The sequence below is a fragment of the Polypterus senegalus genome, chromosome 12, assembly GCF_016835505.1.
Source record: "Polypterus senegalus isolate Bchr_013 chromosome 12, ASM1683550v1, whole genome shotgun sequence".
Lineage (NCBI taxonomy): Eukaryota > Metazoa > Chordata > Cladistia > Polypteriformes > Polypteridae > Polypterus > Polypterus senegalus.
The window spans coordinates 158018041-158037655 of NC_053165.1; the positions used below are offsets into that span (position 1 = coordinate 158018041).

A 19615-nucleotide genomic window follows, 5' to 3' on the forward strand; every position below is an offset into this window, starting at 1 on the left:
GACTCTTTAGTATTCACAAGTTTCTGTTACACGTAATTTTGTATTTTTTTATTGTTGAATACAATGTAACCTGATTGCCTCATAAACGTCACCCTAAGGAGGCTACGGTTAAATCCAGTCTTGTTCAGTTGGCCGGTGTGTTGGATTCTGAAGACACCTGAAATTGACCAGGATGTTGGGCTAGGAAGGGACGCTAAACAGAAAATGACATTTTGACTCAATTCAAAGGGCGAAGATTTGCCGACACCTCATTCAGGTCGCTGTCTTCATGTTGACCAGCTCTGTCCGTGTTCACCACTAGTGGGCCTGGGTATTCACAGCAGACTTCCTCAGTTGGCACTGAGGGAGAGAAAATGCCCGCAGGGGCAAGAGACAGTGGGGGGTGAGGGTGGGGGAAAGCCTCACGTAAATAAATGTGCTTTAAAAGGACACTGATGACCCCACCGTTAAGCAGGGCTGGTGTTCTGAGGTGTGGGTAGCTTTTCAAAGTGGGCACACCTCTCACAGATTTGCCCACCGTCCACCCCCGCTGTTCCCTTTTTAGAACAGAAGGTCGGCTCCCACCAAGCTCCGCGTTTAACTGAGGTCCTCTTCGATCGGTCAGCATGTCAGCGCAGTGCCTGGGCTGCCTGTGTTGGCTGAGCGGACGTCTGTGCCCATGTGCCACTTGTCTCTCTCTCTCTCTCTCTGTTACTCACTCTCTGGTTTTTGTTTTTTTTTTTGGTAAAAGGAAGTTAATTTGTGGCTTTCAATTTAAAGGAAGAGACTTGCAGTTAGTACTTGAGTTTCACAACCCGACCCCTCGCATTCAGGAGGAGCTCCTCCACCGGTGCTCACTGGGCCTGCCAGCTGTTGAGGCTCCTCAGCTTGACTTCCCCTCCGAGTTCATTCACGAGAGACCACAAGGGTGAAGAAGCCCCCCATTTGTTTTCCAGCTGGGTTTCTGCCTTCTTTCCCAGGTGAGTACAATGAGAATTTCTTTCGCGGAGTGGGCAGAAATGGAGTGTAGTAGGTTGGCGACTCTGGGCTGAAGATGACTGGTAAGCACACACCTCGATTTGTGGATACCTAACACACATTCATGGCAGCCTCACTATGAAAGGTGCTCTATACATGCTGGCACCTCCAATCTGGTGTGACTTCGCCAATGTGCTTGCCTGGCAGGACGACTTCAGCTTGGGATGCAAGATGATTGGCAACCGTTGTGACGCTTACTTACTGGACGGGTCACATTGTGGCATCTGAGACCCCAGGTTACCTTCTGTGCTTAATGGAGCTGTGACATCATGAAAGCTCGAGTAGAATTTATTCACTTGATACCTTTAAAGAAGTTTGGTCTAAAATGTTGGTGTTGAGTTCACCCGTTTATTGAAGCACAAAGCTCCTCACAAGATGTACGCACAATACATGAACTGGCATGGACTGGCGTCCTGGCCAGGGCTGCTTGTTGCTGTGTTGGGACGAGAAAATAGACAAAGCGTGTGTGTGTATGTATGTATGTCTGTGTGTGTACATATATGCATCCATGAATGGGGACGTGTCCCAAATGCACATCCCAAAGATGTCTGTGTGTGAGTTGGCATTCGGTAATTGACCTCTGTGTGTGTGTGTGTGTGTGTGTTATGAAGAGTGTGCTCTACGATGAACTGGTACCCTGTCCCTGTCAGATTCCTGCCTGATGCCACCACAATGACCCTAAATGGGACTAGGCAGGGTGGAGAATATCCTGCTGTACCACACAGTGGACCGGCATCTTGTCCTGGGTTTGCTGCTGCCTTGTGCCCAGTTGCCCTAAACTGTGTAGGTTTGAGAAGGTTCTGCTAGATGTGAGTGATGGTGGCATTCTGTGCAGGGCTGGCGGTGCTTTGAGGGTGGGCTCCCCCGTCCTAACTCTAAAACTGGGTACTTTATATCACATAACAGCGCGTCTGCCTCAGATAAGTTGGCATAGTGGTTGATGCTGCCGCCTCATGCCAGCAGAGTCCTGGGTTCAAATCCTGCCCCAATTTGGGGTATGTGTGAACTTTTCCTCCTTCTTCCCAGGTATGTGTGAAATTCTTCTTGCGCTTTCCATGTTACGTTAATGCTTGATCAAGTCATTTCATTTTTATTGCCCGAACTTACTAGAATGCACTCCAGCAGGCGCACTGATGGACCGTCGACAGGCTCGCCTTCTGACGACCGTCTGATCGAAGTGACGGGCAGCGAGTCCAAAGCCCACCGGCTTACTCAGAGCCACCTTACCATCCTCGCTGGGAATTCCACGTTGTTTTGGTTCCTGCCCAATCACATGTGTGGTCCGACGGATCGGTGCTGGGTAGACCCCTGCTCATCCAGCTGACTTGTGACGGTGGTTTCAGTTGGGATGCGTGTGTGTGTGTGTTTTAGGACAGAGGCGGCCATCTTCACGAAATCAGAGCTAAGTAATAAATGACTACAGTGAGAGCACGTCAAGAGCTGGAGTCAGGCTGAAAGGCGCTACATCACACACGAGGAAGCACGGCTCTCCGGTGCCCGAGGGTCAGTTGGGGTCTCCGTGTCTGCTTGCGTGTGAGGGTACAGCTGTAAAATCACACCAGTCACTTAGAAGCCACTTCCTCCAATGGAACAGCGCGGCGCGGGGGAGGCGTTTCACTTTTTAGTGTTTTGTTCTTGAAATTAGTAGACGTGAGCGCCTTTCATGTGGGAGGCGAGCTGTGGAAAACTACCGAAGTAGAGCCGTGGCGACTCCGACGAAGAAAAGACCACCCGGGCATACCAGACAGAAGTGACCGGGACACTCCAACAGAGGGCTCTGCAGGAGGAACACGGCAAAGCGCCGCACGTCCCGTTCGCAGTCCCGCCGTCTGAAAGTTTCTCGGGTGGGGACAAAGTTAAACAGAAGTGAAGTCCCTCGTGTCCCCTAAGGGTCTCGTGACCGTGGAGTCCTCTGTAGGTGGCATACGGTTAGTGTCAGCTGCCTGCCAATCGGTGCTAGTGCAGAAACATGAGGGGTGGGTATGCAGTGGACTGGCATCACATAGAGAGGGGGGATATGGACACGGTGGGGGGATACCGGGACTGTAGCCCCTGATCTCCATGAGAACGCACTGCCTCATGGTCTTTCTTCGAGATCAGAGCCCCCCTTCCTGCTCTCTGACAGGCACGGACGACTCGCGCGAACCTCCACCGGTGACCCGTCCGACTCCTCTGAAGTCCACCTGTGACCCGACCCCCCGTTCTTCAACTAGCAGCATTAAAGGTAATAGTAGGGGGGCACTAAAGCGAGCGACACCCCCGGTGCCCCTATCTGTAACACACACACACACACACACGGGGCACAGAGACGCGCGATACGCTGAATAAAATGTGCCTACGTTTAAATGACATTCTGTGCACGTGTGACTGTCACATATGTGTGTCTCTGTCCCACTTCATTTAGTTTAGGGTCAACGGGGGGCTGGAGCCTATCGTAGCAACACTGGGTGCAAGCCAGAAGGCGGCCTGACCAGTTTAGTGGCAGCACCCAGTCAAGCACATACCACAGGACCACCGTGGAGTCAAGAAAGAGCCCAACATGCAGTTGTTTAGGAATGTGAGAGGAGAACAAGTGGAGAACATGCAGACTTCACACGGATAACAAGTGGACGGACATTTGATCCGAGGACATTGGAAGTGTGAGGCGGCAGCACTAACCACCAGGCCGCCATTTTCGTATACAAACACCAAAATATGTAAGTGTGTGTGTAATGGTGGCACCGTTTTTGATCCAGTATATACATTTTAGGTGCATGAATTTATGTATGTGTGTGTTTACATTCATATATTGTATATACACGTGTGTATGTATGTGCAGATATATCGTCACCTTAATAACGGATAAGTGTCTGTGTATCTGTGTCCATTCAGTTGTTATGTCTCTGTCATTCCAACAGATGGCACATCACAACCATTAACACTGCGTTTATGAATCCCATACCAAAAGGCATATATCAAAGACATATGCATTGCATTTGTCATTCCAACAGGTGGCGTATCACAAACATTTGTAGTTATTTAAACGCACTTCATTTATCACTCCAACCGATGGTGCATCGCAAACATTAACACTACAGTTAAGAATCCATTCGAAAATGGAGTATATATCAAAGACATATGCATTGCATTTGTCATTCCAACAGACGGCACATCCCAAACATTTTTAGTAATGCATTTTATTACTACAACTGTTTATGATGCACCATCTGTTGAAATGACAAATACGATATGCTACATGCAGGACAAAACACATTCCAATTGATGGTGCACTGCAAGCACTAACGCTGAGTTCTCCATTGATTGCTTAGATTTCAGGCCAGTCTGAGGACCAGCGCGCTCCAAGCAGGTCCTCATTTAAGGGTATCTCTGTGCTTTGCTTCATTCCACTCAGCTGACCCTCACCCCTGCCTGCTCTCCCAGTCCCTGACGCTGCCACCACTTTGTGCCACCATTGGAATGGTAATGATGAGCACTGCCGGGTTCCCTCCAGAGGTGCCACTTAAGATTGAGGAGGCCAAACGGTTCAATCATGGCTTCATCAGACCAGAGAATCTTGTCTCTCACAAGTCTTTGAGATGCCATTTTTGCAAACTCCAAAATGGGCTTTCATGTTTTGTCTGGCCACTCTGCCATTAAGCCCAGATCAGTGCAGCGTTAAAGTGTTGGTTGCCCTTTAAGAAGTTTCTCTCATCACCACACAAGTTCTTTGGAGCTCACCCAGGGTGACCATCATGTTCTTGGTCACCTCTCTTACCAAGGCTCTTCTCCAGTGATTGCTCCGTTTGGATAAGTCGTAGTTGCTCAAGACTTCTTCCATTTAAGAACTACGGAGGCCACTTTGCATCTGGGAACCCTCAATACCACAGACACTTTTTTGTAGCCTTCTCCAGATCTGCAGCTCGACACAATCCCAACTCTGAGCTCTGCAGGCTGTTCCTTTCCACCTCATGGCTTGGTTACTTTTCTCTTCTCTAGACAGATGTTTGACTCTCTCACCGCTGTGCCATCCATTGAATTGACCACAGGTGGACCCCAAACATCTCAGTGATGACCAATTGGATGAATGGGGTGCACCTGAGGCAAACTTCAAGTGTCACAGCAGAGGGTCTGAATGTTTGCGTCAGCGAGATGTTTCAGTTTTTCATAAATTTTCACAACTTCCTAAACTTCTGTTTCCTCTTTGTCATTTTGGGTTGTTGAGCTGCGCTTGATGAAGGAAAAAAAAAATGAACTGAGATGATTTTAGCACAAAGCGGCATCATCACAAAAACAGCGAACGGGTCGGAAAACTTTCTGATGGCGCTGCAGCTGCCAGAGCCGGCTCGTCGCGTAATCCGTATAGGCGACCGCTAGGGGCGCTGTTTAGCACAGGGGGCGGCGGAAAAGAGGGAATCGTTTATTTTTTAATATATTTTTTTACTCATAGTATTGGAGGGAGGCACGGTGGCGCAGTGATAGCTCCTCCCTGTGTGCAGTTTGCATGTTCTCCTCCCACAGTCCAAAGACATGCAGATTAGGTGCATTGGCAATTCTAACTTGTCCCTAGTCTGTGCTTGGTGTTTGTGTGTGTGTGCCCTGCGGTTGGCTGGCGCCCTGCATTTATTTCCTGCCTTGCGCCCTGTGTTGGTTGGGATTGGCTCCAGCAGGCCCCCGTGACCCTGTAGTTAGGATATATTGGGTTGGATAATGAATGGATGGGTCGTATTGGAACAATATTATTTTTTAAAACATTATGAAATTAAGTGAAAGTAATTTAAATCAATATTCTCAAATATGATATAAATACAGATTTTCGCCATGCGCCTGTAACCCCAATCCCCCCTTCCCCGCCACCACCGTCTGCCCGTTGCTACCTGTTTGTGGGGATTGCGTTCAGCCAGTGAGTGGCGGTGAACCTCAAACTTGATAGTAAATCCATCCATCCATCCATTATCCAACCCGCTATATCCTAACTACAGGGTCACGGGGGTCTGTTGGAGCCAATCCCAGCCAACGCAGGGCGCAAGGCAGGAAACAAACCCCGGGCAGGGCGCCAGCCCACCACAGTTGATAGTAAATGATTTGCATAATTAAAAAAACAAACACACTATAAATAACATAAGAGCCTGTCAAAAAGAGAAGGAATAAATAGAGGAGGGGAAACGGAAAAAAGACAAAGGTAAATGTGCAGTTTATTTATTTGAAGGTGTCTAACCCTTTAAGCACAGCACGAGCTAATGTCACGTACATTCAAACGTGTGTTAAAACTTAGCAAATGCTCACCACCATTTGTGAGAGTCACTCTGGGCGCGCTAAAGTCGTTGGGCAAAGTAACTCGCTCCCTGGAAAAGCTCGTGCATTGATTGGATAGGTAGATTGCGTTATTTGCATACACGAGAATAGGGTAAATAGGAATTGTGGGTAAACATTCCTATTTAAAGATAATCATATGTTCCTGTTGGCTGTGATTGGCTCCTGCAGACCCTCGTGACCCTGTGTTAGGATATAGCGGGCTGGATGGATGGATGGATGGATGGATTAAATTCTCAGTTTCACTGAATGTTGTGATGCCAAATCTTCAATTTATTTTATTAATTTAAACGAAATATATATGTTATGCCGTGCCTAAGTTAAAATATATATATTTATATCTAGTATGTCACCATCATCAAAAGACATCAATTCTGTTGGCGGTTTAAATACAGTACTATAGAAAACCAATCACAGCTTTGAAAGTAATTTACTTTTTATTTTATTTGTTTAAATTTTCTTTAGAGAGACGTTAAAAGCAATAAATAAAGACCACCACTACAGCCTGACTCCTGAAATGGCACCCCTCAAGAGCGTATTTTTCTGTGACAGTCTTGTAACAGTAGGGTGTTGTAAACTCAACATACTCACGGAGGTCCTCAGTACTTCGCTGTCCCCACTCCTGTCACCAGGTCTCATTGTACAGGTGTGGCACAGGTGATTCCTTTCAAAGTAAAAGGTAGTGGCGGGGTTGCCATTTACAACTTTGCCAAAGGCAGCAAAAGTCCTAGAGCCAGCTCTGCGCTGCACTCACACTAGGAGTGAGTTCTCTGTCTACCTGATCCTCATTTGGTTCACTGAGGGTTTAAAGAAACCCACCAGCAGTGCAGGATTTACGTAGAAGCTACACAAGCTATAGCTTAGGGCCCCCGTCTTCTTGGGGGCCCCCAAAACAAATTGTCCGAGTGAGCAATTGTCATATATACTTATAAAGGGCCCCATGTCTCAAATAGCTTAGGGCCTTATCAAGTCTAAATCCGGCACTGCCCACCAGCAATGGTGACGAGTATGGTGGGCTCACTAGACAGAATGGCAGTCCATCACAAGCATCAGAGGTCAGGTAAACGTCCTGCACTGCGTGTTAGTCTGTGTGTTTGGGCCACAGGACGACTCTCTCTGTGTCTCCGTATGCCTCCGGCCGTCAGAACATGCCAATGCACTGAGCCTCTCCAAAATGGGGCACACAGTAACAGGGAATCAACATGGGGACGACACAAAGTATCAGAGAAAGCTTTGAAAAGAGAAGTCGAGCCCCTGGCTAACCCAGCAGGCTGCCCTTCGCCACCTTTGTAGGTTTAGCTGTGCCCCCTGCATACCACCCATTCCTGCCTATCGCATGTAGGCCTGGGCAGACCTGACTGAGAACAGCCGAGGACCTGGAAGCCGCCCCCAAATCAGCGAACTGTGTCATTGTGTGACACAGTGTGACTCACGTGAGTCACTCACTCTTTATTCACATGGCGCTCTCGACCCCCGGGGGCTTCACAACGAGCCGCCTGGCCCTCTGGTGTGTGGGGTACTTTCCACAGAAAAATCACTGCAGAGATGTTATCAGCTCAGAGAGGATGTGCTGCCCGCTGGCTGCTGCCCGCTGCAGCACTGCGATGTGGCGGGCCGGAGATTCTTTTTTCATTTTTGCTAGACGCCGACGGCCGGTGCTTATCTACGATTGGGTTTCTAATCCAGAGTTTGAAAACGAACAGAACATCCCTTGAAGGCCACAGTCTCGCCTTTACCCCCCAGGTATGCTTGTGACACTTTGATCAATTCAAGAAGTCACATCTGTGCTGGGGGTCTGCAGGGGGTGCTGCCCAGTACTGGATAGGTGGATCAAAGCAAGTGGACACGGAGTTCTTTCTTTCTTTCTTTTGCTCGTCCCCTATTTTCTTCTCTCTCTCCCTCCCTCCCTCTCTCACACACACACACCACGCGGCTCCTAACGTGTCCCCTTTTTGTGTCCCACAGACTCCTGACTGGCACCCACGGGTATGCCGCGCTCCTTCCTCGTGAGAAGTAAGAGGGTGGCCGCCTACCAGGGCCTGAAGTTCACGGATGACAAGAGCGGCTCCATTGAGGGTCCCGGTGAGTGGCAGCGCGGAGGCTCGGTTGGCAGCACGCAGCTGTGTCCTGTTTTGTGACTGACAGCTCTGAGGCCAAAGGCTAAAGTGAAACGAGTGACAGCCATTATCTTGTGGCACGTGACACAGTAACGTTTCACTATCCTGTTTTTTTTTACAGCGTTCAGCACTGGGACTTTTAAAGGTGGCCCCTCGACCCTTTATGGAGGTCTCGCGCTCACATTTACATCTGCTGTTGTCTCTGATGCCCTTCAAATTGGGGCATTCCTGGCAGGACTGGTTGGCACCTGAACCTTCTTTTTTCTTCTGTCTGCTCCGCCTCGAAAATCAGGTGTCCCCTCGTCCCCCACCCCTTTAAATTGCAGGGGGGCAACACTGCAGCAGTCACTTTCTTGGATGTCTGACCTTCCTGCAATGTGAATTAGGGACAATTTTAACAAAGGTGCTGATCTCAGACTTGCGGCTGTTGAAAACTTCACCACGTAGAATCCTGAGATACGCCTCAGATATGAGACCACCCTGCCGGGTCGCATTTATCTAATGGGACGTTGAGGCAAAAAGTTTGGGTAATGCAGCCTTCTCTTGTCAGCTCCATTTCTTCCATTCTTCAGCTTCTGGGCAGCAGTCGGCCACTGAGGCACATCCAGAATGACACCCGGGGGTCCAACACACACACCTCACTCGGCCACACTGACGCCTATTAGATCACTGAAGGGCCTGCTTAGCTGTCAGCTCAGGTACAGGGACCCCTTAAAACACCTCAAAGGTACTCACTTGGGTGGGACACGAGGACCCCATAGAAGCACTTCACCTGCAGCACCACTGATCATGAGGTGGGTGGTGAGGGTGAGTTTGGCAAAACTGGCCTAAGGCTTCCTATGCATGCAAATCTAAATTAAGACCCCCACAAGCCCCTGGGTGTCTTAACTCCTTAACAGAGAGCTGGTCATAAATTTAACAATGCAGGTGTGCGGTATTTCCTAACAGTGAATTCAGGTGACCGGAGACCACTATATATCGGGGGATTGTATGGCTTCAGTAACTGATGAACAGGCCCCTGGATGTCTACCCATAATGCCCTGATGGTGCCACCTCTGTATGCCTGCCAGGCAAAAGCAATTACTCTTATTGCCATAATGTTACTGTGATAGTTCTTCTTCTTATTATTATTATCATTACTGTTGTTGATGTTGTTATTGGTATGATGATGATGATGATTATTATTAATATTATTATTATTATTATAACACTAACTTGATTAGTTCAGTTTGGGACAACTTTAATAAGACGTGAATACTTTTTACAGAATGTTTAGGAAGCAGCTGCTGGACTGTATGTGGGCACATGTGGCACAAAGCTGGCACTACCCGGGAGTTGGCCCACTTAGGCATCACCAGCTAACCTTCCCTGACTGTATGGAAGTGTATTGGGGGGGGTGCGGCATAGTAAAGAAACAAACAGCTCTGACTCAGGGCGGAAGTCAAGACCAACTAATCACGACACTGACTACAAGATTCAAGTTGACTTTGATGACGTAATCAAGTCGCTGCACTCTTAATGTGTTTTTTTTTCTTCCCAGTGACCCTAATATGTCCCCCCCCCATATCGCCCCTCACCTCGTATGCATGTGTTTGAGATGTTGGCGTAAAACATGGGAATGTGGGAACCCTGCATGGAGAGCAGGCTGGGCACGGGGAATAACGGCCAGGGCACAGAATCCATGCGGCGCCAGTGCTAATGTCTGTCACGCCTTATTAATACCATTATTATGATTATTATTATTATTATTATTATTATTATTATTCCATCCATCATCCAATCCGCTATATCCTAACTACAGGGTCACGGTGGTGTGCAGGAGCCAATCCCAGCCAACAAAGAGCACAAGGCAGGAAACAAACCCCGGGCAGGGTGCCAGCCCACCGCAGGGCGCACACACACACACACACGGGACAATTTAGAATCGCCAATCCACCAAACCTGCATGTCTTTGTGGGAGGAAACCCACGCCGACTCGGGGAGAACATGCAAACTCCACAAAGGGAGAAACCGGGACGTGAACCCAGGTCTTCTAACTGCGAGGCAGCAGCGCTACCAACTGCGCCACCGTGCCGCCCCTATTATTATTAGCAATCCAATTCAATTTGCTTGATTTTTGTATAGCGCTCTTCACTGAGTTAAGGCGCTCAATTATTATTATTATTGTCCCACAATCCCACAGTGCAGGTTCACAAAATGAACAGATGAATGAAGTATAAATGTATGGATATAATCATAGAATACATGGGAGGCGGATGGCATGACTGGCAGATCAGAGCGTCTTGTTTTTGTTTTTAAATGGAAACGTCAGCAGTGGTGAGGTGGCCTGAGCTAACACTGCCAGTACATTAAACTGAACGCTGTGGTGACCTCCATTGAATGACATTGAGTGTCACTGACTGCGCCTCACAGCACTTCACGTCACACTGCCCTCTGGTGGCCCCTGAAAGTACTGCATTCCCTTCACGGTTGAACAGTTGGAACCCTCCATGCTGGTTGTGGGACTCCTCGTCTCCCGTTTTCCGGCTTGTAGAAGTCTATCTGGCCTCCTGCACTTTCCAGAGTTCCCCTCTAAACCCCCCAAATTGACAATGCAAAGTAAATCTACAGAGACCCTCCATGAAGGGGACACTCCTTTTGAGAACAGGCCAGTCTTGTAAACACCCTGCAGCTCCAGTAACCACATGGCCCACCTCCATAACTTGCCAGTGTTTTTCCCGGTGGTCCAGATCTCACTCGGCACCTCCCCAGTCCTTTCAGGACCCCTGCGCTCACTCGTCCGCCTTGCTCTCTGTCTTGCCGTGTCCCACCGAGACGTGACATTTAAAGGATGTTGTCAATTCTGCTCTTTCCGTCAGACAAAGACTCCTTTGGGGCACCGGACACCTGGAGCCAACAGACGGCCATCTCTTCACACAAGGTGGATGGCAGCACAGCGACTCCTGCAAGTCGGCCGCAAATGGCCCCCAGAAAGCTGGGGCTTGACGACTGGGAGCCACAGGGGGCTGCGGCTGAATTTAAAGAGCCAGAAGAGGCCCCGGCGCTCCACCCCAACACCAATGACAACCCGCTGAGCACGGCGTCCAGGACGGACCCTGGGTGGAGGCTGGCGGCATCGCAAGGTGAGTGGTCCGACGTGGTCCTGCGGGTCTTCATGGCGAATGCTGTAAATGTCTTTGGTGTTTGCGTAACACGCTGGCAGGTGACACCTTGGTGTCACAGGCCCCTGTGCGTGTAAAACTGTGGCCTCTGCGTGGTCATCTTGTTGCCGTGCCTTGTGTGATCAGCTCAGGCCTTCTCTTGCTTTCACACAGGGTCTCGTAGAGGGAAGGGGCAAGCTTTGGGGGCGTTGGAGGGCGTTCTTCCCACCATCTTGCATTCTCATTTGTCATTATTATAGACGTCAACTGACCGTCCGTCTCCTTCTTGTGCAGATAAGCTCGCTTTTGCGTGTGAAGCCCCTTACCCCTCGTACAGCTGGAGTGGCTACTCAGACTACCCCGAAGCCAGCTTGAAGGACCTCGTCCAGTCTCTGCTCTCCCCGGTCCTGAAGACAGGCCTGGCCGGCAGCCCCGTGAGGGAGTCGGGACTGAGACGGGACAGCGACGGACTTCTGTGCGGCCAGTTACTGCTGTACAGAGCGCCCTACCACTGCCCCGTCTGTGGAAAGGTATGTGATTGGTTAGTGAGCGGCCTTAAAGGGCCACGTGCCCCCCGAATGTGACCCTCTCACAGGTGCCAGGGTGTGAGAGCTATAGCTTTAGTACCCATCCAGAAGAACAAAAGCACACGGCCTGTGTGAGGCGCCTGCTTCCCAAAGTTCAGCTCTTCTGTCCCTTCAAGCGGGGGGCACACAACGGTGGGGACTGAAACAACCGCTCATATGTAACTGCCTGCCTTCACCACTAGGTGGCCTCCATGCCCAAAAAGAAATAACCAACAGGCTTAGTCACTGGCACTGCACCAGAGTCCTGTGGCCAACAAAGCTAACCTGAAAGCAAGATGGCGCCCAACCCCGATACGCTTACTAGGGTGCAGGGTGAATCCAGGGTCCTCACATTGTACAGGTGGGCTTGCATAGACTGAAGGATGTGTGACACAGGAATGAGTGACACCTTCTAATATCTAAAGTGAGAGAGAGCATCGGATGACATTACACACATCGCTGTCTCCAGCGTGGGCTCACCGGGGGGGCAGGGGCCTATCTGGGCAGCTGTTGGCACAAGGCAGGAGACACCCTTGGAATTGGCATCAGCCCACAGCAGAGAGAACGTCCCTGTGTCAAAAACACGCACGATTAACGGAAAGGGCCGAGTGTGCCGTTTACTGAATCAGCGCCCTGTCGTTCCTGCCGCCAGATGACTGCTGCTGGGATTGGCTCCACCACCCTGGATAAATGAACCTGCAGGCCGACGTGTAATTCTTTCATTTATTTTTTCTGTCAAGGTTGTGTTGCAGGCCGCCGGGATGGCTCACTCACACACTCCGTAGCACCTTGGAGTGACAGCTCAAGCTAACGTCAGTCCACGTCCAGTCCAGTGTGTGGAGACATGGAGGGAGAGTGGGAGTTTAAAACATTCTTCAGTTAACTGTTAGGCGCTCACAGGCCCCTCTGGGCCCAGGCCTGTCACTTTGTGTGAATGTAGTCAGTCGTGGCGTCGTGCTGCAGGTCGAGGGCACACACAATGGAGAACGTCACTGCACTCTGGACACGTGACAGAATGTAGGCCAGCTGTCCTGGTCTCTCTACTTATACAGTGTAATGTAATGCACACTTGGCTGCCTGACCGACGCACTCCCCGTCTCCCATTTAGTTCAAAAGCTGACATGTGACAGGATGGGACGTCAAGGGCAGTGGGTATCCGCTGAGAAAGGACGAAATCTCGATATTTAGGGATATAACCCCCAAACACACACACACACACACTTTAGGGAAACTAAATACCCCACAATCTCAAAAACACTTTGACTGAATTGATGGTAGAGAAAAAGAAGAAAATTAGCAAGCTTTTTTTTTTTTGTCAACATGTGTTTATATTTCGATATTTATTAATATTATGGGGCGGCAGGGTGGTGCAGTGGTTAGCGCTGCTGCCTCACAATATGGAGATCTGTGGATTCACTTCCTAGGTCCTCCCTGTGTGGAGTTTGCATGTTCTCCCCGTGTCTGCGTGGGATTCCTCCCACAGTCCAAAGACATGCAGGTTAGGTGCATTGGTGGTCCTAAATTGGCCCTAGTGTGTGCTTGTTGTGTGTGTGTGTGTGTGTGTGCCCTGCCCAGGGTTTGTTCCTGCCTTGCACCCTGTGTTGGCTGGGATTGGCTCCAGCAGACCCCCGTGACCCCGTGTTAGGATATAGCAGGTTGGAGAATGACTGACTGACTGACTGACTGATTGATTAATATTGCGCTAACATACAGTAAATGCTCTGCGCTGCACTGAGAGTGGGTTTTATGCAAATGCAGGACACAGCAGAGGCGATTGATAGGCTGTGGACAGACCAATAGGGTGGACAGATGACTGACGGAGAGCACAGCGTCCTGGACCAGATAAAAGAGACGGGAGTCACGTGTGGCATGTGCAGTCAGGATGGCAACTGAGAGGAGAAACGTCGGCGAAGCTCAAGGAAGACACAAAGCTCGGTGGTTGGCAAGGGCATTAGAAACCTCGAGTGCCACTGCCAGGCGCTATGGCTGTGAGAGAACTAGAGGGGGAACATGGCGTCCTGTGATCCAAGACAAGCCGTGCCTGACATCGTCAGCTTCAACTCAATGGGCCCAGGGAGCAACTCCATTGTAATATACTGTGAAAGAAGCCCGGACAACACAGACAGACACTGAGACCGCCAGACGTCCAAAACACACCTGCTATTTATTTTCCCCTTCTTCTTAGCACAACACAATGCACAAATGAGCCACAAATTACTCGGCTCAGTCATTTCTTTACCTTTTCCTTCTCTTCTTCTGCCGCCCTTACTCCTCTCCTTGCAAGCTTTGTCTGCCCCGTCCCAATGGAGTGGCATGTGCCCCAGGTGTGCCCTGATGCTGTCCCTGCAGCACTTCCTGGTGTGGCAGAAGAGCTGCATTCCATGCCTCTGGAACCATCCAGGTGCCCCCTGGTGGTGGCCGTGGGTCCCCACAGGGTTGATGTAATCCAGGGCTGCTGCCCTCTTGCACCCTGGGGAAGATACTTCCCCTCTCCGGGTTCTTCTATTCACCAGGCATCCCGGTGGGGCAAGGTCCCCGGCCGTCTATCACAATATGAAAGGGGTCCTCCCAGCCCACCCTCTGAAATCGTTTACATTTACATACGCGTCTGCTTACTCTGAACTGGGATGGAGCCCCCCCACCCTACCATTTGCAAACTTTGAAGGGGAACCACATAGAAGAAATACTTAAGGGGAGGAAAATGAACAATTGAAAATCAAGAAAATATAATAATGATGATGATGATGAATTTTATTTACTGTATATAGCGCCTTTCCCATTATTCCTACTGATTACCAGTTTCAATTCAAAAGGTTACACTTTCCTATAAAATTGTGTTTTACAATGACCAGCAACAAAACTCAAAGTAACTAGGAAAAAAATGGCAATTGATCTAACGGCGGAATGTTTTAGTCAATTACGTGAAGCGTGTTCAACAGTCGGCGACCTACTAATATTCTTATTATTTGACTGACTTCTTCATCCAAGCTGACTTACCACGTTTGGCTCCATTTCTTTTGTTTTGGAGCTCAGGAAGGTGACGTGACTTGCTCAGGGTCACACAGTGGTGTCAGTAGTGGGATTTGAACCCACAACCTAAAGTCTTAAGCGTTGCGCCCCACTGCCTGTCAATACACATACTGTACAGAGGAAAGCATTGAATTAGTTACACGGCACTTCTGATACACCCGATTAACCGACGGCACTACGTCATTGGCGAAGCCGAGCAATGCCATTTCTGTACCTATAAAGCAACATGTGTGCCAGTGAGGCCCCCTAGTGGCTAAGGATCTGACACTGAAAGTACAAGTTCACCAGTTTAATGCCCACCACCGTGTGACCCCGTTTGATCTGCTCTATATGGAGGTTCTGTGAAATATGAAAAGGCCCGGGATGGTGTTCTTTATCAAAAGGCGCTATAAAAGCAGACATTTTTATTCCCACATTTAAAGAACATCCATAGGGTTGTCATTCTTGGAACAGTTCTGCATTATTACTTTGTATTTATTTTGAGACCCATTTTCTGTCTTGCATTTTGGTCACATCAGTTCTATGCCAGAAGGTTTGGTACGCAGGTCTGAATTGCAGGCCACGTCCAGTCTGTCTCCCCTCTCCAAAAACACCAAATGCAGAAGCACTCGAGCTGAGCTCTCTGCCACATCCCCAGAGACGGGCGTGTCGGGTTAACTGGCCCTCAAGATGGACTGGTGTCCTGCCCTGTGCTTGATGTGTCCAGGATTGGTCCAGGCTCACCGCATCTCAGAATTGGATTAAGAGAATAAACACTTTGGGTTCAAATGTTGCACCGTGAATCTCTGGTTTCTTCTGTGTATTTCTGTGTGGGTATGGAAAATCTGTTATGGCGCCCTCTAGTGGTGACATTCTGGAAATGGCCGTGTTATTGATTCATTTCTCCTACTTCTTTTTTTAATTCAAAGGTGTTCTCCTCTTCACCTGGTATGGAAACCCACCTAAGAAGGTCTCATGGCAACAAGATGACCTACCCAGTTACAGCATTCAAGAAGGACGGTGCTCAGTCACTGGTCGACAGCAGAGCCCACTGTGGACCCAAGGTCAGTCTCACAAATCCGGGTATGGTGGACCCCCAGCAGAGTGAGCTGACTGGTCGCAGGCCTCACCACCAGCTGCTGCTCTCACTGGGCATCACTTCCAGTGCGAGGGATGGACTGCCAGTGCCATTCTTGCCAAAATTTAACGCTGTGCTCTGCTTGCTGTGCTTACACAGGAGAGGACCTTTAGCTGCAACGTGTGTGGGAAAACCTTCAAGCGCTCGTCCACCTTGTCGACCCACCTGCTGATTCACTCGGACACCCGGCCCTATCCCTGCCAGTTCTGCGGCAAGCGCTTCCACCAGAAGTCAGACATGAAAAAGCACACCTTCATCCACACAGGTAATGTGAAATACAGAGAGGAGGAGGAGGGCAGACGCCGTGAGTCCCACTGGGGGTCCTGACTCACTGGGTGCTACTCCAAAGTCTCTGATATCACCCACCTCACTAAATATACAGTCATATGAAAAAGTTTGGGAGCCCCTCTTAATTCTTTGGATTTTTGTTTCTCATTGGCTGAGCTTTCAAAGTAGCAACTTCCTTTTAATACACGACATGCCTTATAGACACAGGAGTATTTCAGCAGTGACATTAAGTTTATTGGATTAACAGAAAATATGCAATATGCATCATAACAAAATTAGACAGGTACATAAATGTGGGCACCTCAACAGAGATATGGCTTCAATACTTAGCTGAGCCTCCTTTTGGTCTCCAGACGCTGTCCTCCTGCAGCCTGTGATGAGTGTCTGGATTCTGGATGTTGGTATTTCTGACCATTCTTCATACAAAATCTCTCCAGTTCAGTTACATTTGATGGACAGCCTGCTTCAAATCATCCCATAGATTTTCGATGATATTCAAGTCAGGGGATTGTGACGGCCATTCCAGAACATTGTACTTCTCCCTCTGCATGAATGCCTTTGTAGATTTCCAACTGTGTTTTGGGTCATCGTCTTGTTGGAATATCCAACCCCTGCTTAAGTAACTTCAACTTTGTGACTGATGCTTGAACATTATCCTGAAGAAGTTCTTGATATTGGGTTGAATTCATCCGACCCTCGACTTTAACAAGGGCCCCAGTCCCTGAACTGGCCACACAGCCCCACAGCATGATGGAACCTCCACCAAATTTGACAGGAGGTAGCAGGTGTTTGTCTTGTTCTTCTTCCTCCATGCAAAGTGCTTTTTGTTCTGACCAAATAACTCCATTTGTGTCTCATCGGTTCAAAACACTTTGTTCCCAAATGACTCTGGCTTGTCTAAATGAGCATTGGCATACAACAAGCGACTCTGTTTGTGGAGTGAGTGCAGAAAGGGCTTCTTTCTCATCACCCTGCCATACAGATGTTCTTTGTGCAAATTGCGCTGAATTGTAGGACGATGTACAGATACACCATCTGCAGCGAGATGTTCTTGCAGGTCTTTGGAGGTGATCTGTGGGTTGTCTGTCACCATTCTCACAATCCTGCTCATATGCCACTCCTGTATTTTTCTTGGCCTGCCAGACCTGCTGTGTTGGTTTAACAGTAACTGTGCCTGTGGCCTTCCATTTCCTGATTCCATTCCTTACAGTTGACACTGACAGTTTAAACCTCTGAGATGGCTTTTTGTAGCCTTCCCCTAAACCAGGAGACTCAACAATCTTTGTTTTCAGATCTTTGGAGAGTTGCTGTGAGGATCCCATGCTGTCTGTCACTCTTCAGAGGAGAGTCAAAGGGAAGGAAGCACAACTTGCAATTGACCACCTTAAATACCTTTGACCACTCATGATTGGACACTCCTGTCTATGAAGTTCAAGGCTTAATGAGCTCATCATATCAAGTAATCAGCACTGAGCAGTGACAGGCATTCAAATCAGCACAATGACAAGGGGACCCACATTTGTGCACATCCAGTTTTTCACATTTGATTTAATTTCAACTAAATACTGCGTCACTAAAAATCTTTGTTCGGAAAACACCGCAGTGCTCAGATGTTTCTAGGAAATGAAAGACATACCACTGGTATCTTTCTGGTTGAAAGGAGAGTCAATTATTATTTAGGCTAAGAGGGGTTCCCAAACTTTTTCATATGACTGTAACACCTTTTATAGCACCTCCACCTGCCTTTGAGAATACAGAGTGTAACTGTACTGCCCTCAGCACCCTGCTCTGCCATCTAGTGTCACCAGCACCACCTCTTATAGCGCCAAGCACCCTACTCTGGCGTCTCTGACAGCACCCACCTCTGTTAGTACACCATCTTTTATAGCACCCAGCACACTGCCCTACCTTTGGTCATGCCCTCCACTCTAAGCCTGACAGCCCACCTCTGTGAACGTTTGAGGCCTGTAGTAGCACCCACCTCTGTGACCCCCCATATCTCTAACCCAGTACTCTGTGCTATGGATATAGCGCCCTTCAGAATACCACATCAAACCATAATCCAAACGCCATGGCGTCCCACTCTGATAGCCGCTTTGCTGATTTGTCTTCACAGGTGAGAAGCCTCACAAGTGCCAGGTCTGCGGCAAGGCCTTCAGTCAGAGCTCCAACCTCATCACCCACAGCCGTAAACACACCGGGTTCAAGCCCTTCACCTGCTCCACCTGCAGCAAAGGCTTCCAGCGCAAAGTCGACCTGCGGAGACATCAGGAAATCCACGGAGATTTCACCTCGGTTGTTGAAGGCTGAGCTCACTCAAGCCCAGTGAAGGGATATTGTGATGCCCACCTTTTGTGTGCCAAGGTGGAGTGGCAGCTCCGAGTTCAGCTGAGACAGAGCCTGGACACTTATTATGCCCCCCTGGTGAGCTCAGCTGTGAGAGCTCATTTTGTGCAGTTTCTCCTCCAGACACTAAGGGGCTACACGCCTGACTATTTATACGTGACGAGTGCTGAATGCCAGGTGGTTTTGTAATAAATTTGACAAAACTACTGCGGTGGGCACAACTAGGGGGAATTACAAAAGATAAAACAGGAAAGCAGGACCGCCAACTCACCATCTGCCCAGCTACACAAGAAGAAAGTGGGGGTCTGTATATTGTACTGTATGATACACATGCACACCCTATTGGATGTCCGGCACCTTTAAAAGGTGCTTAATAAAATAAAGCCAGTTGGAATCATTTAAATGGTTTGTCCTCACTGTCAACTCTCCATTTACTTCTGGCCTTGCTAAATGCAAATGTCTACTTGGTGTAGAAAAACAAGTCTGTGTATTTAAACAACAGGAACAATAAGTTGGAGAAAAAGTGGAGCACCCGAAGAAAAAAGCCAATCAGATGAATGTATATTCTAAAAATGCACATTTTGTCTCCAATGATATTAAAGTTGATTTGCATGGGTGGGCAGGCTGCGTGTCAATTCTGAGACCCCCTGCTCATTGTAGTAACGTGCGCTTGAAGCCGCCGGCCTTTCATTACGTTTACGATGG

The 19615-nt window shown here is 48.9% G+C and overlaps 1 protein-coding gene across 1 annotated transcript; it reads left to right on the forward strand.

The window, feature by feature from the left end:
• The first annotated feature begins 786 nt into the window (after positions 1-786).
• Positions 787-19323, forward strand: LOC120540014 (zinc finger protein Gfi-1b-like). The gene is made up of 7 exons (XM_039770458.1): positions 787-959; positions 8272-8388; positions 11282-11545; positions 11858-12093; positions 16068-16202; positions 16376-16541; positions 18681-19323. Exons 2-7 carry the CDS (start codon positions 8295-8297, stop codon positions 18872-18874), a joined length of 1089 nt encoding a protein of 362 aa, XP_039626392.1. The 5' UTR covers positions 787-959; positions 8272-8294; the 3' UTR covers positions 18875-19323.
• Positions 19324-19615: the final 292 nt, after the last annotated feature.